At 52.0% G+C, this 23,302-nt stretch overlaps 1 protein-coding gene across 1 annotated transcript in view; it reads right to left on the reverse strand.

Moving 5' to 3' along the window:
* The window catches only part of MDGA2 (MAM domain containing glycosylphosphatidylinositol anchor 2), a 407,262-nt gene that overhangs the window by 339,335 nt on the left and 44,625 nt on the right, over positions 1-23,302 (reverse strand). The window contains exon 3 of the mRNA XM_015418765.1: positions 18,571-18,745. Coding sequence (XP_015274251.1) covers positions 18,571-18,745 — 175 coding nt within the window. The remainder of the gene's footprint in view (positions 1-18,570; positions 18,746-23,302) is intronic.

The following is a 23,302-nucleotide window of genomic DNA, read 5'->3' on the forward strand; positions in this document are numbered from 1 at the left end:
CAGGACACTAGAAGCCCTCCCACTGTTGACCCCCCCAAGCACCAAGAAGACAGAGCATCACTTGCCCCAGAGTCCCTATCTATACCTTGTGGCTAATAGCCACTGATGGACCTCTGCTCCAGATGCTTATCTAATTCCCTCTTGAAGCCGTCCGTGCTTGTAGCCGCTGCCAGCTCCTGCGACAGTGAATTCCATGTGTTAATAGCTCTTTGGGTGAATAAGAACTTCCTTTTATCCTAACCCGACCGCTCAGCAATTTCATTGAGTGCCCACGAGTTCTTGTATTGTGAGAAAGGGAGAAAAGTACCTCTTTCTCTACCTGCTCTTTCCCATGCATAATCTTGGGGGGGTCAACAGTGGGAGGGGCTTCTAGTGTCCTGGCCCCACTGCTGGACCTCCTGAGGGCATGTGACACAAGAGTGTTGGACTGGATGGGCCACTGGCCTGATCCAGCATTGGCTTCTCTTATGTTCAATCTCTGGCATTTCCCTGGAGAGCTGCTGCCAGTCTGAGTAGACAATACTGACAGTGATAGGCGGAGGTTCTGACTCAGTAGGAAGCAGCTTCAAGTGTTCTTGTGTATCCACATGTTCTTATGGCATTTGTCTGTTTGTTTTTTGCCATGGGCTGTTGGGAAGGTATCCCAGTGGGGCTTGAGGGATAGGAGCTACTGGCTGCTGACTGTCTTTGCTGTCCAAGCAGTAGGAGGGAGAAGCCAATAAATGACACTGGGAAATGCAGTAATTTGGAAATCTCCCTTGAGCATTCCGCTGCGTTTTTTGTTATTGTGCTGGCTGGACAAAACGTCATGTTGGATTATTATGTAAGCACACATCCTGCTAACGCAAGACAAAAGCCGCCAGCGCCGCACAGCATTTGCTTCTAGTTTCTGTAACACCCCAGCAAGTGTTTGTGGTGGCCGGCTGGCAGGCCAGAGGGGCCAGTCCAAAGCGAGCTCTCCAGAGCAAGACAGCTGAAGCACCCTTTGATCACAAGGACACTTTTCTTCTACTCCCTGGATAATAGAAGAGAAGAAGAGAAGAGATTGGATTTATACCCCATGGCCCTTCACTACCCAAAGGTGTCTCAGAGCGGCTGACAAACTCCTTTCTCTTCCCCTCCCCACAACAGACACCCTGTGAAGTCCGTGGAGCTGAGAGAACTCTTGGCAGGAACTACTCTTTTTCAAGAAGAGACTGGATTTATACCCTGCCCTTCACTACCCAAAGGTGTCTCATAGTGGCTTACAAACTCCTTTCCCTTCCCCTCCCCACAACAGACACCCTGTGAGCAATGTTCCCTCTAAGCTGTAGAGTCCTGTGAGCAAAAATTCTACTTTTTGAACTACCGGCATTAAAGTTGTGAGCAGGTGGTTTGGGACTGGGAAAGCCGCCTTCCCAACCCCACTCAGCCACAAAATCAGTTTTGGCTGCCATGAGCCTCTCACCTCTCACTGTGACCTACCTCAAAGGGTTGTTGTAGGGTAGGGTAACCAGCTCTGGGTTGGGAAATACCTGGAGATTTGGGGGTAGTTCTTGGGGAGGGTGGAGTTTGGGGAGGGGAGGTCACGGATGTTGTTTTTGGAATTCCGCTTCCTCCCGTGATCTCTCGTTTTGGGCTTCTACCACCTGGAAGTTGGCAACCCTATTGTGAGGGGCAATTTGGAGGAGGGTGCAAATACGTACGACACCCTAAGTTCCGTGGAGGACTGGTTTGGAGACAATGTTCCCTCTAAGCTGTGGAGTCTTGTGAGCAAAAATTCTACTTTGTAAGCTACTGGCATTCAAGTTGCGAGCGAGCGCTTTGGCTACTGCATAAATTATTTTGCTCTGGAGCCATCCCTTCCTGAGCTAAGACAAAAATGTGTGAGCCGGAGGCTAAAAAACTGTGAGCTAGCTCACACTAACTCAGCTTAGAGGGAACACTGCCTGTGAGGTAGGTGGGGCTGGGAAAGCTCTTACAGAAACTGCTCTTTTTCAAGAACAGCTGTGCCAGAACTAGGGCTTGCCCAAGGTCATCCAGCAGCTGCGAGTGGAGGAGTGGGGGAATCAAACCGGGTTCTCCCAGATTAGAGTCCGTGCACTTAACCACGACAACCAAACTGGCAGGACCACCCAGCTCTGATCTATGGAGAAGTTATTCAGCACAAGGCCTTAGGAGTGGATTTTGCAAGCCAACTGATCTCTGCCACCTGGAAATCAGTTGTGAAATCCCAGGAGATCTCCAGATTCCACCTGGAGGCTGGCAACCCATGTCTCCTCTAAGCTGAGTCAGTGTGAGCTAGCTCACAGTTTTTTAGCCTCTGGCTCACAGATTTTTGTCTCCGCTCAGGAAGGGTGGCCCCAGAGCAGACTAATTTATGCAGCAGCCAAATTGCTCGCTCACAACTTCAATGCCAGGAGCTCACAAAATAGATTTTTTGCTCACAGGACTCCACAGCTTAGAGAGCGTTGTCCCCCAGAGCAAGGAGCTTTCGACCACAATGCTCACAAAAGTGTCTTTGGCTGCAGTCACACACGCTAAATAATCCACTTTCAATCCACTTTCAATCCAACTGGAGTTTTACTGTGTGAACTGGCATAATCCAGTTGGGAAGTGCACTGAAAGTGGATTATTCAGCGTGTGTGACTGTAAACTAATTTATGCAGTGGCAAAAGTGCTCGCTGACAACTTTAATGCTAGGAGCTTGCACAGTAGAAATTTTGCTCATAAGGCTCCAAAACTTAGAAGGAACATTGCTGGTGACCAGGGATCATTTCCTGCGGGAGTGAACAGGAGCGGAGCTCCGGTAGTAAGGAGCCCAGGGGGTGGGCATGTGCAACAAGCCCCCCCTGCTCCGAGCAGCCCTCAGTTGGGCCACGAGGAGCAAGAAGCAGCCAGCTAAACTACAGAGCCCCCCCCCCGGCCCACCTTCAGGTACAAGCTCTCCCTCTTCTGCGAGGACAGATGGAGGACAGATTTCCCCTCTCCCCCCCCCCCCGAATAGCTAGCAATCCAAAACAGTCCAGTGGCATGTTTAAGACCAAGTTTTATTCAGGCACAAGCTCTCCCTCCTCTGCGAGGACAGATCTGCACGTCCCCCGTCCCCCCGAATTGCTAGCAATCCAAAACAGTCCAGTGGAGCCTGAGCGGTGGGCGTTGCCTTCTGACACACTTCCGGTGATGTCAGGGGGTGTGGCATATGCAAATAAGTTATGCTAATGAGCTCCTGCACCTCTTTTTCTACGAAATGACCCCTGCTGGTGACTCTACATCCAAATGGCATCGGTCTCAATTTCTGCCGAGAACCTGGAGAGCTGGAGTAGCAAAGGTGTGATCCGGGAGGGAGTCATAGACTCATTAATGTCAGCAATTAAAAACACTGGAGGGGGGACTAGCTGCCCCCTCCTCCCAAATAGCTTCAATTTAAACCACGTGAAAAGCCCTCACAACATGGCTTTGCAGATGTGAAGCTGCCTTCCACTGATTCAGTCCTCAGGACATCAAGGTCCGTATTGTCTTCTCAGACCGGCAGCAGCTCTCCAGGGTCTCGGGCAGCATCACCTCCTGCCTGGCTCTTTTAGCTGGAGATGCCAGGTAATGAACGTGGGGCCTTCTGCGTGCCAAGCAGAGCCTCTTCCACTGAGCCACAGTCCCTCTTTACAGCTCTCCAGGGTCTCAGGTGGAGGTCTTTCCCATCACCTCTTGCCTGATCCTTCTAGCTGGAGATGCCGGGGATAGAACCTGGGACCTTCTGCGTGCCAAGCAGAGCCTCTTCCACTGAGCCACAGTCCCTCTTTACAGCTCTCCAGGGTCTCAGGTGGAGGTCTTTCCCATCACCTCTTGCCTGATCCTTCTAGCTGGAGATGCCGGGGATAGAACCTGGGACCTTCTGCGTGCCAAGCAGAGCCTCTTCCACTGAGCCACAGTCCCTCTTTACAGCTCTCCAGGGTCTCAGGTGGAGGTCTTTCCCATCACCTCTTGCCTGATCCTTCTAGCTGGAGATGCCGGGGATAGAACCTGGGACCTTCTGCGTGCCAAGCAGAGCCTCTTCCACTGAGCCACAGCCCCTTCCCAAACATATATGAACCTGCCTTACAGTAAATCAGACCACAGACCCATCAAGGTCAGTATTGTCTGTTCAGACTGGCAGCGGCTCTCCAGGGTCTCAGGTCCTTTTAACTGGAGATGATGTGGACTGAACCTGGGACCTTCCGCATGAAAAGGAAAGTTAAGCAAATAGCAGTTTTTGGTTGAGGACACTCTAGCTCTGACTAAGATAGCCACACAGGCGCTTTTTGGACCTAAATTGGAAGATGTTCTGGGCCCCGGTCACACGGAGAATTTGCCGTGCGAAAGGCACGAATGTCAGGCGAATTTTCGGGGCGCGATCAAACCGCAACATCTGGGAAGCGTAGCGCAACCGTGGCCAACCCATGGCATCCCGCCAAAGACGCGGAGTTAAACAGTACCAAGGAAAATGCACTAGTATCCGGAAAATGTGCAGCACAGGCGGGCGTCTGATCACGGGAGCGCTAGTATCCCGTGGCATCCGGCGCCCGTCCACATCCCGTCACAAACCGGATGTTTTTCGTAAGAGCATGCGTACAAACATGAAACTGAAAGCAGTGCTGCTCCATGGAACTGTGCATGCGCACAAATGCGAAACGCTTGCTGCACTGCTTCTTTGCCACGCTGCAGCATCGCCGTGTGATCACCGGCTAACAGCCGAACCACGGAGACTCGGGGGACCATGTGATCGGGTTACCGCGCTTTATTTTGCTCTGGGGCGAATAGCCACGCCTCCCCCCGACAAAAGCCCCCCCCCCCCCCCCCCCGGCGTTATCTGGCCCATGTGACCGGGGCCCTAATTCAGCAGCTGTGGATTTGGCACCGACCAGACACATGCCTTTCACTTTTAGAGGCCTCACAAACATCTTTCTCCTGTGTCTATACATCTTGCTGCTTAACCTTCTTTTCCTTGGTCCAGAATTCACTTATCGGTTATCTTATTGTAACATGTATTAATGTTACGTGTCCCTCGATACTGTTTGACCTCTGAAGAAGGCCCCCAATAGGGTGGTTCTTGATTCCAGTTTTTGGGTCAAGTTTGTTTTCTTCCCCCCCGGTGTTTCATCCCCGCATATCGATCCAAAGTCACCCGGCAGGCCCTTGGCCGCCTGCTTCCCCTCCTGTCTGTCAATCCACTGCCCCCATGCCAAAGAAGAAAGTCCGAGACAAAAAAAAGACATCAAAACACATCTTCACAGTGGCCCCTTGAGCAAACAGAAGACCTTTAAAAAAAGGCATGCGCTAACATTCTTCTCCAGTGTGCCCCTCCTCCTCCTCCTCCTCCTCCTCCTCCTCCGTGTCACTTGGAAAGGACAGCTCCGAAGCTCCGAAGCTGGCCTGTCTCACAGAGGGAGAAGATGGTCAGCTTACAAGATAATCCTTCTCTTGGACAAGGAAGGCCTCAGTTCGCCTCCTGCAGCCCTCTCACCCGCCTCCACAATCTCGGTGTCCGCACATCTCATGCCAGTCTGTCGCACAAGCATACCGACTGCCTTCGGTAGAAAGACCGGCTCGAAACAGCAGCCCCTGAACTTGCTAACTTGTGGCAGGTTTCTGTTCTCTCCTCTCCCCCCCACCCCCCATTCTGAAATGGGTCTGCTCATCTCTGTACTGGATCTGAAGGAGAACAAGATCAGGCTAGCTTGGGCCATCGGGTCAGGACTGGTCGGAGAGCCCCTGAGACAATAACGGGGCAGCTGCATTCTGAACCAGCTGCAGTTCCTGCTGGGTTATCTCCAAGGGCAGCCCCACACACAGCACATGACAGTAATCCATCCGTGGGGTTTACAAAAACGAAAGGCCAAAACACGGCTGCATTTGTGTGTGTTTTTTCAAAGAGGATGGGGAGGTTTCCTACAGAGGAGGCACAGATCCCCCCCCTTCAAAAAAATGAATCAATAAAATAAAGAGGTCAAATTGACCAAACTGTAAAAGAGATAAGGATTAGGATCAATTGACTGCTTTTGATGGGACAGCAGATGTGGTGGTGGCAGCTACAAGCACGGACAGCTTCAAGAGGGAACTAGATAAGCATATGGAGCAGAAGTCCATCAGTGGCTCTTAGCCACAAGGGATAGACAGGAACTCTCAGGATGGGGAAAGTGATGCATTGTATTCTTGGTGCTTGGGGGGGAAGCAAGAGTGGGAGGGGGCTCCTGGTGTCCTGGCCCCACCGTTGGACCTCCTGATGGCCCCTGGTGTTTTTGGCCACTGTGTGACACAGAGTGTTGGACTGGATGGGCCGTTGGCCTGATCCAACACTGGTTTCTCTTATGTTCTTAGGTCTTTAAGGTATAGATAGGGACTCTCAGTCTGGGGCAAGGGATGCTCTGTCTTCTTGGTGCTTGGGGGGGGGGCAACAGTGGGAGGGCTTCTAGTGTCCCGGCCCCACTGCTGGACCTCCTGATGGCACCTGCTATATTTGGCCACTGTGTGACACAGAGTGTTGGACTGGATGGGCCACAGGCCTGATCCAACATGGGCTTCTCTTATGTTCTTATGTCTGGGGCAAGGGATGCTCTGTCTTCTTGGTGCTTGGGGGGGGAAACAGTGGGAGGGCTCCTTGTGTCCTGGCCCTACTGCTGTACCTCCTGATGGCCCCTGGTATTTTTGGCCATTGTGTGACAGAGTGTTGGACTGGAAGGGCCATTGGCCTGGTCCAACATTGGCTTCTCTTATGTTCTTATGGGCAACAAGGAAAACAACACAGACTTTAAAAAAACAACTGTAAGCCATATTCATCCACAAGCAAACAAACAACAATCCGTGTAACGTGAAATAAACAAACACTGAATTTGGGCTCTGTTCACAGAGAGAAACTGAACAAAACGAATAAATTAAAAATCCACGCGTCCAAGCAAATGTGTATTGTTGGATCTGCCCAAGGGCAGATTAACCATTAAGCAGACTAGGTACGTGCTTAGGGCACCAGGGCCAAAGGGGGCACCACAAAGTTGGGGAAAGGGTGAAAAGCTTAGTTTGTACAGTCTATTGTGTTATCCTATGAATACATTTTTGTATTGCTGCAACCTGCATTGTCTATCTGGTCAGGCAGGTCAACCACTAAAATGGACCGGGTCCAGTGTGGAAAGGAGGGGGAGCACCAAGATGGGTCAGTGCTGAGGGCACCCGTGAGCCTTCATCCGCCCCTGGACCTGCCCCTGCATGCCTTCCTCTGGGGGAAGCTGCAGCATCTCTTCTCATAACCTAGCCAGCCATTACCTTGACCAATGCCCCCAAAGGAAGACAGGATTCTGAAGTGGGTAGGGAGGGAGGGGGAGTGGTTTGCTTAAAGTAAAGGTAAAGGTTCCCTTGCTCGAAAGCCAGTCGAGTCCGACTCTAGGGTTTTGGTGCTCATCTCCGTTTCAAAGCCGAAGAGCCAGCGCTGTCCGAAGACGTTTCCATGGTCATGTGGCCGGCATGACTAAACTCCAAGGTGCACGGATTGCTGTTACCTTCCCACTGAAGTGGTACCTATTTATCTACAATTTCTTGCTTTCGAACTGCCAGGTTGGCAGGAGCTGGAACTAGAGACGGGAGCTCGCTCCGTCATGCGGCACACCCGGGTCTCGAACTGCCGAACTACTGACCTTCCACAGCCTGCAGTTCAGCGTCTTAACCACTTGAGCCACCGCAGCTCAAAATGGGGAAACAAAATCCAAAGAAGTGTAACCATCTGAGAAGGACGTGGAGCTGTCTAAGGTCCTGAAGTCTTTCTGGCTGACTGTGAAGAGACCGTTTTCAGTTCTGCAGTTTGTTTGCAACTGGATCTGTGCTGATGGAGTCACAGGCCACTTAAGGAAATCCCGTAGAGCTTTCAATGCAAGAGAGAGAGAGAGAGAGAGAGAGACGGTGGTGGTTGGCCATTCCCTGCCTCTGTGTAGTGCCCCTGGACTTCCTGGGTGGGCCTCCCGTCCAAGTACCGACCAGGGTTGACCTGGCTTGGCTTCCAGGTTCTCAGTAGATCAGGCTAGCCTGGGCAGGCCAGGTCAGGGCATCTGGGTGTGTGTGTACACATGCATGCACACACACATACATGTGTACGGATGTGAGAGTGTGTGTTTGTTAAGATACTGATCTGCAGACCGGAAGGTCGGTAGCTCAGCAGTTCGAGACTCGAGTGCCGCGTGACGGAGTGAGCTCCCGTCTCTCGTTCCAGCTCCTGCCGACCTAGCCGTTCGAAAGCAAGAAATGGCAAGTAGATAAATAGGTACCCCTTCAGTGGGAAGGTCACAGCGTTCTGTGTGCCTTGGTGTCTAGTCATGCCAGCCACATGACCATGGAAACGTCTCTGGACAGCGCTGGCTCTTCGGCTTGGAAACGGAGATGAGCACTGCCCCCTAGGGTCGGATTCGACTGGCTTTCGAGCAAGGGAAACTATATGATGGCCCCGGCCACATGGAGAATTTGCCGCAAGAAAGGCACGGATGTCGGGTGGATTTTCGGGGCGCGATCACACCGCAACATCTGGCAAGCGTAGCGCACCCATGGCCAACCCGTGGCGTGCCGCCGAAGATGTGCGGTTAAAAAGTACCTGCAAAGATCTACTAGCAAATGGTTTGCCACGGGCTGCAGACGGACTCGTTCAGTGTGATCGTGCCAGCACGCACCTATTCCCTCCGGCCGTCCTCTTTGCAGCACACATCAAAGGACGAAATTTCGGTGCGCCGCCGTTGTGTCTGATCGCATAATGGCAGATCAGAATGCGATGGCGCAAATAGCCACGCCTCCCCCCACGTTTTCCGGCACGTGTGGCCGAGGCCACATATATATATATCCAATATATATATATATCCAACATCCAGTACAGATATATATACAAATATCCAGCACACACACACATATCCATGTTCAGATCACTTTTTCTGCAAATGCCCAAGCAGAAAATCCAGATGTGTTGTATGCAGAATGGAGATGTGCAAAGATGCTTCTTAACAAGTGCAAGAAAAATCACCACCGTTTGCCTCAGAGGGGAACTTGTGTCGGCCGCCGCAGAAATTACAGGAACCTAGTGGGGCGCAGGGTGGCCCGCCGCGTTTTTATTCCAGCACCGTCATCCCTGGTCTGTTTGCTGCCAGCAAACCAGCCTTCGGGCTGGCTTGACTATTCCATTTGTAGAGTTTGGGAGTTGATGTTTTGGGACAACACATGGCCTCAAGCAACAAAGAGAGCCCCAGAGCGGAGCGGAGAGGTTAACTTAGCTTGTAAGTCTGAGAGGAGACCACACTGGCTTGTTTGCGATGGTGAATTGCAGAGATAGAAAAGATATAAAACAATGGGCTGGAGGAAACCCTTTGCATTTTCTCTCATTTTGAAAAGGAACTAATTAATCTGTTTTACTGAGTTAATTGCAGTGCCACCAGGCTTTGGAGGGGGGGGAAATATCTCGGGAACATGTATCCATACAGAAACATCTTTCCTGCTAACACGCGCGACTAATTGTGGATCTGGCTCTGTTAAAAATTAGCAGCACTTTAATTTAAGAAGCAATGCGAGGACATGAGTGCAGGCCTTTCGGATGTCATCTCCCCCAGGGCTAGCTCCACCGTTGGCCATACGATGCAAGGCGCCTGTCCTGTCCTCAAAATAAGCCACCGACAGCCGCTTGGCCTGCCTTGGGAGACACCCACAGGGCAATGCTTTTCTGTGGAAGTCCCTCTGTAGCTGTAGCCAATGAGGTAGCAGGGGGCCTTTTCCTAGGATTCTTTCAACTTCAGGTGGTTTAAAACTTCAAATGGTTTGTCTCAAAGCGTTGGGTCTGTTTAGCCTGGGAAAGAGAAGGCTCAGAGGGGACACGATTGCAGTCTTCAAATATTTGAAGGGCTGCCATGTAGAAGACGGAGCAAGTCAATTCTCTGTTGCTCCAGATTGCAAGACAAGATCTAATCAGTGGAAAGTACAAGGGAGTCGATACCGGCTAAATATCAGGAGAAACTTCCTAACTGTCAGAGTGGTTGAGCGGTGGAACAGACTGCCTTGGGAGGTGGTGGAGGCTCCTTCGCTGGATGTTTTCAAGCAGAGGCTGGACGACCATCTTTCGGGTATGCTGTAGGGCTGTCTTTTGGCAATGCTCCTGCAGAGTACAGGGGGTTGGGCTAGATGACCTGCAAGGTACCTCCCGACTCTAACATTCTATGATTCTAAGATGGCGGCACTGGCAATCTCTAGCAGTCCTCAGCAACTTATGCAAACTACAGTTCCCAGGATTCTTGGGCGGGGGGGGGAGGGAGAAAAAAACAAGTTTTCTGATATCTGTCTATACCTGGTTATATCTGACCCGGATAGACCAGGCTAGCCTGACCTTGTCTGATCTCGGAAGCTAAGCCGGGTCCCAAGGAAGCCCCGGGTTGCCCCGCAGACACAGGCAAGGGCAAATTGTCTCTGAGGGTCTCTGGTCTCGGAAACGTTATGGGGTCGCCATGTGTCTGGAGTGACTTGACGGCAACAAACATAGCCAGAAATCGATACGCTTTCACTGTGCCCTTCCTCTGGGGAGCACAAGACGGAGTACACGAGTCTCCTCCCTTTGTTTCATCCTCACAACAACCCTGCGAGGTATGTGAGGCTGGGAGAGTGCGGCTGACCCAGAGGGCACTCAGCGAGCTTCGCTGATGGGTGGGGATTTGAATCCAGGTCCTAATCTAGCACCACTCCAACCACTGTACCACACTACTGTAATAGTAAGGTTAGTGTTTGGTTCAGGTACATACATAGACCTTTATTGGCATAACACAGGAACAACAAGGAAGGCAATGGAACAAATAAATTAATAGAACGAATTAATAGATCATAACAAGTTACATCAAGTTACACCAACAGGGGATCATTTTTTAAACTTCTCAAGAAGGTTCATGTATGATCTCCCAGACATCTTAGAGGAAGATTTGAAAGATTGGAAGAAGAGATTGGATTTATACCCCGCCCTTCACTACCCAAAGGAGTCTCAGAGCAGCTTACAAACTCCTTTCCCTTCCCCTCCCCACAACAGACACCCTGTGAGGGAGGTGGGGCTGAGAGAGCTCTTTCGAGGACTGCCCTTGAGAGAACAGCTCTGAAAGAACTTTTGAGTGTTACCTCTAAGCTGCGGAGTCTTGCGAGGAAAAATTCTACTTTGTGAGCTATTGGCATTAAAGTTGTGAGCGAGCCATTTGGCTGCTGCATAAATTAGTTTGCTCTGGAGCCCTCCTCCCTGAGCGAAGACGAAAATGTGTGAGTTGGAGGCTAAAAAACTGTGAGTTGGCTTACACTAACTCAGCTTAGAGGGAACACTGCTTGTGACTGACCCAAGGTCACACAAGCAGCCGCATGTCGAGGCATGGGAAATCACAACTGGGCTCCCAGATTAGAGTCCACACACTTAACCACTACATCAAACTGTAACAGGTGGGCAGCCATGTTTGTCTGTGGCAGTGGAACAACATTTGTGGTCAGGTGGCACCTTAGAGACCGCCACAATTTTCCAGAGAAAAAAGTTCCTGTGATTCAAGGCTCACCCCGTCAGATACAAATGAGAATACAGACTAATCAAACCCTTAAGAACATAAGAACATAAGAGATGCCAATGTTGAACCAGGCCAAAGGCCGATCCAGTCAAACACTCTGTGTCACACAGTGGCCAGAAATACCAGGTCCCATCAGGAAGTCCAACCTTGTGGCCTCGATAGAAGGGAGGGTGGTTCTCCATTCTCCTTTGTATATGATGGAGTGAACTTTGGCTCAGGGAAGCTTATGCCCTAGAGCAGAGGTGTCGAGCTCATTTGTTACAAAGGCCAGATCTTAAATAAATGTCACTTTGTCAGGTCAGGCCACGAGTGCCATAATATGTAATGCCAGGGGCCGGAGATATAAACTGTATAAAGGACAGCAGCTGGTAAGCTCCGAATTGTTGTATCCAGTTGTTGTAGCCAGTTTGGTGTCGTGGCTAAGTGCGCGGACTCTAATCTGAGAGAACCGGGTTTGATTCCCCACTCCTCCACTGGCAGCTGCTGGATGACCTTGGGCAAGCCATAGCTCTGTCAGAGCTGTTCTTGAAAAAGAGCCGTTTCTCTCAGAGCTCTCTCTCTCAGCCCCACCTACCACACAGGGTGCCTGTTGTGGGGAGGGGAAGGGAAAGGAGTTTGTGAGCCGCTCTGAGACTCCTTTGGGTAGTGAAGGGTGGGGTACAAATCCCATCTCTTCTTCTTCTTCTTCTTCTGGAGCCAGTTTGGTGTAGTGGTTGAGTGCACGGACTCTAACCTGGGAGAACCGGGTTTGATTCCCCACTCCTCCACTTGCACCTGGCTGGATGACCTTGGGCAAGCCATAGTTCTGATAAGAGGTGTCCTTGAAAAAAGAGCTGTTTCTGTCAAGAGCTCTCTCAGCACCACCTCCCTCCCAGGGTGTCTGTTGTGGGGAGGGGAAGGGAAAGGAGTTTGTAAGCCGCTCTGAGACATCTTTCAGTAGTGAAGGGCAGGGTATAAATCCAATCTTTCTTCTTCTTCCTCTTCTTTTATAATTTTTTTTAAAATTTAATTTATATTCATACCCCGCCCTCCCCGCAAGCGGGCTCAGGGCGGCTTACAAGGCCGCACTCGTGCTCACACATAAAAACACAGTAAAACAGAATAAAACCGCAAAGCCATTGAAATCAACAAATCAACAAAAAAAAATTAAAAAGCACAAGGAGACGGTGATGGTTGTGGGATTGGGGGGGGGGGGGTTGGGATTGGTTCACTGATTCAACCCGCCAGCAACCAGAAGGACAGTGTTGGACTTGGACCGACTCCTGCTCTGATATTTCAATATGACAGAAGGAGTGTTCCCTCTAAGCTGAGGCAGTGCGCGCTAGCTCACAGTTTTCTAGCCTCCAGCTCACCCATTTCTTAGCTCGGGAAGGATGGCTCCAGAGCAAACTGATTTGTGCAGCAGCAGAACTGCTCGCTCCCAACTTTAATGCCAGGAGGAGCTCACCGAGTAGAATTTTTGCTCACAAGACTCCACAGCTTAGAGGGAGCATTGGACAGATGTATGTTTAGACACGATGGATGGATTGACTTGTCACTAAAGCTTTGCTGTTTGGCTCCCACCGTGGCAGCAACACACAAAACTGAAAGCCAAGTTTTAAACGTAAAACGTCAGCTTTAAAAGGGGACTGTACAGATTCGTAGAGGAGAGGTCGATCAGTGACTGAAGGGAACCTCCATGTCCCAAGGCAGTCAGCCTCTGAATCCAGGAGGCAACATCAGGGGAAGGCCTCAGCCTCTATGCCCTGTTATTGGCCCTCTAGAGGAACCAGTTGGCTCCTGTGTGAGACATGAGGCTGGACTAGATAGACCACTGGTCTGATCCAGCAAGGCTCTTCTGATGTTCTAATGAAGGCCTCAGCCTATCTGCCTAGTTGTTGGCCCTCCAGAGGAACTGGTTGGCCACTGTGTGAAACAGGATGCTGGACTAGATGAACCATTGGTCTGATCCAGCAGGGCTCTTCTGATGTTCTAATGAAGGCCTCAGCCTATCTGCCCAGTTGTTGGCCCTCCAGAGGAACTGGTTGGCCACTGTGTGAGGCAGGAGGTTGGACTAGATGGACAACTGGTCTGATCCAGCAGGGCTCTTCTGATCTTCTAATGAAGGCCTCGGCCTCTCTGCCCTGTTGCTGGCCCTCCAGAGGAACTGGCTGGCCACTGAGTGAGGCAGGATGCTGGACTACATGAACCATTGGTCTGACCCAGTGGGGCTCTTCTGATGTTCTAATGAAGGCCTCGGCCTCTATACCCTGTTGTTCGCCCACCAGAGGAACTGCTTGGCCACTGTGTTAGGCAGGATGCTGGTCTAGATGGACAACTGGCCTGATCCTGCAGAGCTCTTGTTATGCTCTTAACTTTCCACAGAGAGCTTTGCAATCCACGCCAGTGGCTTTCAGGGCCTTCCACACAACCGTGGCAGCTACCAGACCCGTGTCTATGAGCCACTGTTGTGAGCAACACTTTTCAGAAATGTGGAATGGATCCCCTATCGGTTGATTTCCCCTTGCCCCAATACTCTTTACATTCTCGAAAGTTGCTTATGCGTTCTGCTCTTCCCGCTAAGGGGCCTTGTTAACATTCCGTCCCTCTCCCCACAAGATTTCATATTCGGGGAGGCGGGGGATGCCACTAAGACGTCTAAGGCCGGATAAGTGCCAAGGTGTCTCAGCCAGAGCTGCCGATCAATCTCTCTTAACCGAGGGACGCGGGGCTGCCCTTTAGATGAAAGGGTCAGGTGCGTGCGCTGCATGTCCAGCACTGGCAACCCGCTGCCTGCCTGCATCTCTCTCTCTCTTTCTCTCTTCCCCCCTCCACCCTGGGAAAGGGGCTGCAGCTGCAGAAACCCATCCACCTCTCCCCAAAGCACCTGCAAACGTTGCCTCTGTCTTTCACTTAGCTTTTTTCCCTCATGGCGATGCAATTCCCTCACTCCAAATGGGCTGGTCCGGAGCTATAGTTAGGCTATTGGGGGTTCACCCCCTTCCTTAAGGGGTCACCCCCCTCTTCCTTAAAGGGCCTCACTTCTTAAAGGCCCCCCACTTCTTCCCAAAAGCATTTAAAGGGATAAGGACATAAGAGAAGCCAGTGTTGGATCAGGCCAGTGGCCCATCCAGTCCAACACTCTGGGTGATTTCTCACGAGAGCTGCCTCACAGCACAGTGCCGTTTGCCTCGACACAAACGTGTCAATTTCAGACCGGAAGCTCCGGGGCTGCATTTTGACTCGGGGCTTCGCCCGATTTCCTCCGCAGTTTCGTGATCCTGGTTTTTGAGGATCATGAAACTGCGGAGGAAATCGGGAGAAGCCCCGAGTCAAAATGCAGTCCCGGAGCTTCGGGTCTGAAATTGACACGTTTGTGTCGAGGCAAACGGCACCGTGCTGCTGTGAGGCAGCTCTCGTGAGAAATCACCCAGAGTGTCACACAGTGGCCAAAAATACCAGGTGTCATCAGGAGGTCCAGCAGTGGGGCCAGGACACTAGAAGCCCTCCCACTGTTGCTCCCCCCCCAAGCACCAAGAATACAGAGCATCCCTTGCCCCAGAACGAGAGGGGCTGTGGCTCAGTGGCAGAGCCTCTGCTTGGCATGCAGAAGTGTCACGAATTCCGTTGCCCTTCGTAGGTTCTGTGCTCTTGCCTTCAGCGGGGCTGGGAGGATGAAGGAATTAGAGGCATGATCTCACTCACCTCAGAACTTTCGAGAGCCCTCCCCAATGGGGTAGCCTCTATTTATTAGAACGAAAACTCCTGGTCAGTGTTACTGCACAGCTGACTTCAGTCTTTGTTTCGTTCTAATCTATTCCTCCCTGGTGGCGGGTATTTTTCCTCTTTATTCCCAATCAAACCCTTCCCCTGCTTAAAGTAACAGAGTCACTTTAGCTTTCCATCTATTAGGGCCGGATCGGCTCCTTCCTCCATATCTTCTGTCTTGTCTTGCTCGTTGTCCCCTGTGTCCTGGATCCTCCGTGTCTCTCTTTGCTGTACCCTCGCTCTCCCTGTCACCTTGATTCTTGTAGCAGCTTGTCCTCTTCGTTGTCTTTCGTGTCCCTCTTTTGGACTGGGGCTTTTCAGCGGTATCTGACAAGAAGGTCCCAGGTTCAATCCCCGGCAGCATCTCCAGTTAAGAGGACCAGGCAGTGGGTGATGGGAAAGACCTCCGCCTGAGACCCTGGAGAGCTGTGAAGAGGGGCCATGGCTCAGTGGAAGAGCCTCTGCTTGGCACACAGAAGGTCCCAGGTTCAATCCCCGGCAGCATCTCCAGTTGAAAGGACCAGGCTGTAGGTGATGGGAAAGACCTCCGCCTGAGACCCTGGAGAGCTATCAAGAGGGGCTGTGGCTCAGTGGCAGAGCCTCAGCTTGGCATGCAGAAGGTCCCAGGTTCAATCCCCGGCAGCATCTCCAGTTGAAAGGACCAGGCTGTAGGTGATGGGAAAGACCTCAGCCTGAGACCCCGGAGAGCCGCTGCCATTCTGAGTAGACAAGACTGACCCTGACGGACCAAGGAGGGTCTGATTCAGTAGAAGGCAGCTTCCATGTGTTCAGTTGTTTCCTAGGCCTTCGCAGCAATAAGAAAGGGATATACCTGCAGGGTTGTAACTAGGATCCATGAAACTCTCCCTGATTCAACCCACCGACCCCCCGCCAAAGTCTATGGTTCTGAGTCAGCCGGTCTTGTCTGTGGAGTGGGAGGGGGCCTGACACTGACTTGCATTTCTCTCCTACCCTTGACTTAGTTCAGAACCTCCGTACAGAACCCTGACCCGGCTGGCCCAGCCTAGGCCCATCTCTCCGGATCTTGGAAGCTAAGCAGGGTCGGCCCAGGTTGGTACTGGGATGGGAGACCACCAAAAGGAAGGGTGTTCTGTATCGAGCCTCAGCCAGCCCTGAAGGTGGAACCTGAACTGGGTGAGCTTGCTCCCCAGGAACAATAGCTGGCCAGGATCTTGGAATTGACCTATAGATAAGCACTGTAATGCAAATAGCCTATCCTTGGGGGGGGGGGATTGCATGCTTTATAAGCAGGGCTCAAACCCTGCTGGGTGTCCCTGTTGTGTTCCTGAAATCACTAAAAAAAAATGAGAGCTGTTCACTGCCATATGTCCAGAACCCAGGATTTAACAAAGTGGGAGACCCCCAAGGAAGTGAAGGGTCACTACACAGAGGCAGGCGATGGCCAACCACTTCTGTTCATCTGCTCTGACCTGGATGGTCCAAGCTAGCCCTCTATCTCCCGATCTGGGAAGCTAAGCGGGGCCGACCCTGGGCAGTACGTGGATGGGAGACCACCAAGGAAGTCCAGGGTTGCAGCGCAGAGGCAGGCAAGGGCAAACTACCTCTGATGGTTTCTGCCCTGACATAGACGGCCCAGGCTAGGCCAATCTCATCAGATCTCTGAAGCTAAGCAGGGTTGGCTCTAGTCCGTACTTGGATGGGAGACCACCAAGGAATCCCAGGGTCGTTACGCAGAGGCTCAAGCTGTGAATATCCTTCCATGCCAAACCTCCCCCCCCAAAAAAAACATTGGGCACAGAAAAGGAATCTAGCATGTGGCAAACGCCCTACATGTTGTACCTAGAGATGTAAAATTCCTGGAAATTTTGAAGCTCGGAAAAAAAAAAACCTAGCAAGCCAGAGCCGGGAACCCGACCTAGATGGCCCTGGCTAGCTTGCTCTCTCCAGATCTGGGAAGCTAAGCAGGGTCGGTCACGGTTAATGTTGGGGAAAATAAGCAAAAATACTTAAATATTCAGAGTTTGCAATGGATCTTTGCTTCACTGGAGAGGAGACATCTCTTCCTATGTAAAAAGCTTTCTTTCTAAGGGAAGGGTTCACGTGGAAAGCTACAACACAAAAGAGATATCTAGAGCTACATTTTTTCATATCTTTCCAGCTACAGACACATGGTCACACAACAATGGAGCTTCTTCTTCTTCTTGACCCCTAGAAGGAAGTCACCTGAACACAGTAACCAATGATTGCCAGCAAACAGACTTAGATTTTCCCGGGCTATCTTCCCATTGGCTCTGAGCCAAGTTTCCCTTCCAGGTCAGTCTAAGCAATAGCACAGAAGGTAGAGCAGATTAACCCTATAAAGACTGGAATGAAGACCTTGCAAGTCACACACAGCAGTTAGTACTTGGATGGCAGACCACCAAGGAAATCCAGGGTTGCTATACAGGACACGCAACGACGAACCACCTCTGAACGTCCCGTACCTTGAAAACGTCATGGGGGTAGCCATAAGTCGGCTGTGGCTTGATGTCAGGAAGCGGCATCGTGCTATGATGACCCTCAAAAACCACCGTCCTGGCAGGGTGGGGGAAATGGCAGCTGCAGGTGAGACCGGTGAGGCTAAGAATGTGTGACTGGCCCGAGGTCACTCCGCAAGCTTCCACGGCAGGGCAGGGAACTGACCCTGAGTTTCCCAGGTCTTAGACCAAGACTTTAACCCCTCTAACACACTGGCCGTCAGTGCCTTCTGTCTTCCGGTTTCGTGCATTTGAAGCCCAAAGTACAGAGGCCTCTGTCGTCACGCAAAAGACTCCTGGACCGATTTTCACACAAGAGCTGCGCCGCGGTCGCGCCTCCCTTTGCCCCGCTTCTATCGGTCAATTTCCCACTCGAATCCGCACGGCCGCATTTTGACCTGCGGCTTCGCCCGATTTTCCCCGCGGCTTCGTGATCCTAAAAAAAACACAATCGCGAAGCCGCGGGGAAAATCGGGCGAAGCCGCGGGTTAAAATGTGGCGGCATGGCTTCGAGTGGGAAATTGACCAATAGAAGCGGGGCAAAGGGAGGCGCGACCGCGGCGCAGCTCTTGTGTGAAATCGGTCCTGCAAATAACCTGGTTAAATGAGATTGTTCCCAACCGAGGTTGTAAGGAGATTGTTCCCCCAAGCGGAGCAGCGCCAAGGGCTGCCGCCTTCCCCGGCTTGACTACCTGTCCGGCCAGAGCTTGGACCCCCCCACGTTATGACCCCTGAAGCCCACCAAGACAGCAAGAGCAAAACTATCGACTTACAGTAGACATCGACTCGTATCGACTTGATGGCCGGGGACCCCAGTCCATTCTCAGCCTTGCAGTAGTAGCGCCCCCCTTGATGTCGCTGGATGTTGGCAATCCGCAGGGTCTCGTTGTAGATGCTGGAGTCTTGGAAGCGGTCGGAGGCGCTGCCTGCTGTCTTGGTCCACCTGATCTGAGCAAGCACCGAGAAAGACTGTTATTCTAGCTTGGCAGAGGGTACGCACGCACACAGACACAAACACAAACACAGACCAATTAGTTCTTGCCTCTCCAAGAAGACATCGAACAATGGAAAAGTTATGTATTTCTTTATCTGCATTATTTATGGCCTGCCTCTCTCGCTGGGGCTCAGTGACGATTCCACAGAACAAATCAGTACAATCAACAGAGCCGGGCATCCAGCAGACAAGGCAAAAGGACTTGACTCGTGGAGATCTGGGAACCATGCAGAGGTGAAGCCCGCAGCGTAAGCATTAGCATGACGCAAGAAATGAAAGCAAAAATTACACAACAGGAGCCCACTTGCAGCAGCAGATAGTCCAAGCTATACACAGTGGTACAGTCTACAGCCCCTAACCCAGGGGTGTCAAACATGTGGCCCAGAGGCCGGATTAGGCCCCTGGAGGGCTTCTGTCAGGCCCGCAGTGGAACTGGCTGTCTTCTGCTTCTTCTTCCAGTTCTGCTGCTGCTGCGTCATTGTAGGTCTGCAGCTTACAGAGACACACCTGAACAGCATACTCAGGATTGCAACAGCACAGACATTTTGATGCAGTACTTCAGAGCAAGAGGTGTCAGTTATCAGACACTGGCCCCAGTCACACTGGAGGAAAAGGTGCGGCTGATGTGCGGCTTTTTTGAGCCGCATCAAAAGAGAAGTGTGGCGGTGGGATCAAACAGATCCCCCGAGCCGCCACGCAGTTGCTCCCTGGCATGATCAGATGCCGGGGGGAAGCCATAGATCAGTGAGCGAGGCGAGCCCGCTGTGCATGCGTGCATACAGGGCCTCCGTATGCTGCAGGGAGACAGGCACATTGGTGATCAGGCACCGGCCCGTGCTGCGCATCAACAGGTAGGTAGTACTGTTTTGGTGCTACCTTTTTGTAGCGGGTTTTCGGCTGGAAGGGACGGATCGGGGACGGGTACGCGCCACTTCCCAGATGTTGCAGTATGATCATGCCCGCTTGATGTGCCCCCGATCTGTCCATCCCGCGTGACCGGGGCCAATGTTAAACAACATATTGCAAGAGTGCTGAAGTTTTAAGCATGTTTTTATTTTAAGTTAAAAAAACCCAACCCTTTGTGGCTGTGTCCTTTATGAAGTTTACATCTCTGCTACCTGGCATTACATTTTATGACCCACGTGGCCCGGCCCGACAAGGTCTCGTTTATGTCAGATCCAGCCCTCATGACAAATGAGTTTGAAACCCCTGCTCTAACCCTTTACCCCAAGGTCCCTGCCCCTGAATTCCATCATTTCAGTGCAGCCCCATTTCCTGTGCAAAAAGCCCTCTTGAATAACTCAACTCTCCATTGCTTGCAGGAAGCCAGGAGGGCGGGAACCTCCCTAATCTCATCGAGGAGGCCATTCCAAGGCAACCAGCAGGGGATTTGGGGATTTGGGGGGGACTTCCCTGGAGAAAGAGAAAGACCCAGAACTCATCGCCAGTGTTATGTACACAGGCTGCCACCAGGGTCTGCAGCTGTACACAGGCTGCCACCAGGGTCTGCAGCTACAGTAAGGAGCTTGGCTCCTCTAGACAATAGAAGCCTAGGATCCTAGTTTCCCCAACATCACCAATAGCCACTTTGGCGGGAAATTCAAACCCTCCAACAGGACAGGACAGGACGTGTAGTTCCAGTGTGAAGTACAATAAATGTGTGCAAATGCATGTCATTGTCCGAGTCCTCCATGTGGCGAACACAGTACTTTTCATCCGGGATCTCACAGGAAGTGATGTCATCATACCAGCAATGTCCAGGTGGCACTCTGGTATTTGGGCAAAAATTCTATGGTGAAACCGGCTTCTACCATAGAGTTTTTGTCAGGGGTCATTTTGCAGAAAAAGAGGTGCAAGAGATCATTAGAATAACTCATTAGCATAACATTTGCATATGTCACACACCCTGACATCACAGGAAGTGTGTCAGAAGGCAACACCCACTGCTCAGGCTCCACTGGACTGTTTTGGATTGCTAGCTATTGAGGGGGGGGACGTGCAGATTTGTCCTCACAGAGGAGGGAGAGCTTGTGCCTGAATAAAACCTGGTCTTAAAGGTGCCACTGGACTGTGTTGGATTGCTAGCTATTGGGGGGGGGGGCGTGCAGATCTGTCCTTGCAGAGGAGGGAGAGCTTCTACCTGAATAAAACTTGGTCTTAAAGGTGCCACTAGACTGTTTTGGGCCAGGGGGCCGGGGGGGGCTCTACAGCTTATCTGGCTGCTTCTTGCTCTGACTGAGGGCTGCTGGGAGCAGGGGGGGGCTTGTTGCACGTGCCCGCCCCCTGGGCTCTTTACTGCCGGAGCTCCGCTCCTGTGCGCTCCTGCAGGAAATGACCCTTGGTTTTCGTCCAGATACCAGAATGTCACCTGGACGCCGCTGGTCCAGTTCTGTCTGAAGCATTGTGTTTTGCCCACGGAGGCTTAATACCCTCAACGAGGCCACTGGACTCAAACTCTGTCCCGCTGCTTCTGACCAACATGGTGACCCCACCTGAATTTTACAGAGGCAGCAAAGGAGACTCTTGCAGAAAAACCCTGATAAATGTTATAGGCCGAGAAAAACTGAAGTCATTCACGAGGTGAAGCAGCTGAACAGATGCCATCACCTGACTGGAAGTAGGAATGGTTTTGCCTGGCATCCAAATGGCGACGGGGATGATGCCAGGGAAGCAGCTTGGGAAAGGCAACTCCGGCAGCTGAGGACTCGGCCTAGAAACGGCCCTTCCTGGCCACAGCAGTGGCGCCCTCTGAAGGAGGGACTTCGGAAACGACCTTGTTGAAGAGGAAGGGCCTTGGGGAAGTAGAGAATCTGGCCCCAAACCGTGACCGTGAAGGCCAACGGGGCACCCCAAGACCTCGTGGAAGCTGTTGGCCATCCTGCAGTACAGGTCGAATGTACCCGCTGAGGGGCATGCCGAGAGGCACAGCCTTTGGGCCCTGACGACATTTCCTAGAGGGTTCCAAAGCTGAAGCGTGGCACCAGAGCAGGAATAACCGCAGGTACACGTTTGTTTAACTCATATTTTAGAAGGAGAAGAAGAAGGAGAAGGAAAAGGAGGAGGAGGAGGACGAGGACGAGGAGGAGGAGGACAAGGACGACGAGGAGAAGGAGGACGAGGAGAAGGAGAAGGAAAGGAGACGGAGGAGGAGGAGGAGGAGGAGGAGGAGAGAGAGAGAGAGAGAGAGAGAAGAAGAAGAAGAAAAAGAAGTAGAGGAGGAGGAGGAGATTGGATTTATACCCCGCACTTCACTACCCGAAGGAGTCTCAGAGCGGCTGACAAACTCCTTTCCTTTCCCTTCCCTTCCCTTCCCTTCCCTTCCCTTCCCTTCCCTTCCCCACAACAGACACCCTGTGAGGTGCGTGGGGCTGAGAGAGCTCTTTCGAGGACTGCTCCTGAGAGAACAGGAGGTCACACCTGCAGCTGCATGTGAAGGAGTGGGGGAATCAAACCCATTTCTCCCAGATTAGAGCCCGTGCTCCTAACCACAACCACCAAACTGTAGGACAGCATGCATGGTTTTCTCCACTCCCATTTTATCAACTCATAGAGATGTGCTGTTCTAAATGATACACAAAGTTACTTGGAGAAATTATTAGGGACGGTGGTCAATACCACTGTGTATAGCTTGCTGGAACTAGGGCACTGCTAAGCATTTTCCTCTCCCTTTTTTTTTGCATAATTCAATGTGCCACATTAATACTTATGGGGAGGGGCCGTGGCTCAGTGGCAGAGCCTCTGCTTGGCATGTAGAAGGTCCCAGGTTCAATCCCCGGCAGCATCTCCAGTTAAAAGGACCAGGCAGCAGGAGAACTGCTGCCAAACTGAGTAGACAAGACTGACTCTGATGGACCCAGGCTCTGATTCAGGAGAAGGCAGCTCCGTGCGTTCATGTATTATAGAGGAGGGGTTGTGGCTCAGTGGCAAAGCCTCTGCTTGGCATGCAGAAGGTCCCAGGTTCAGTCCCCGGCAGCATCTCCAGTTAAAAAGGACCAGGCAGGAGGTGATGGGAAAGACCTCTGTGCCTGAGATCCTGGAGAGCTGCAAAGAGGGGCTGTGGCTCAGCGGCAGAGCCTCTGCCTGGCATGCAGAAGGTCCCAGATTCAGTCCCCGGCAGCATCTCCAGTTAAAAAGGACCAGGCAGGAGGTGGCGTGAAAGACCTCAGCCGGAGACCCTGGAGAGCTGCAAAGAGGGGCTGTGGCTCAGCGGCAGAGCCTCTGCCTGGCATGCAGAAGATCCCAGGTACAGTCCCCGGCAGCATCTCCAGTTAAAAAGGACCAGGCAGGAGGTGGCGTGAAAGACCTCAGCCGGAGACCCTGGAGAGCTGCAAAGAGGGGCTGTGGCTCAGCGGCAGAGCCTCTGCCTGGCATGCAGAAGGTCCCAGGTTCAGTCCCCGGCAGCATCTCCAGTTAAAAAGGACCAGGCAGGAGGTGGCGTGAAAGACCTCGGCCTGAGACCCTGGAGAGCTGTGAAGAGGGGCCGTGGCTCAGTGGCAGAGCCTCTGCTTGGC

The sequence above is a fragment of the Gekko japonicus genome, unplaced genomic scaffold (genome assembly GCF_001447785.1).
Source record: "Gekko japonicus isolate JY-2015 unplaced genomic scaffold, Gekko_japonicus_V1.1 scaffold929, whole genome shotgun sequence".
Classification (NCBI taxonomy): domain Eukaryota; kingdom Metazoa; phylum Chordata; class Lepidosauria; order Squamata; family Gekkonidae; genus Gekko; species Gekko japonicus.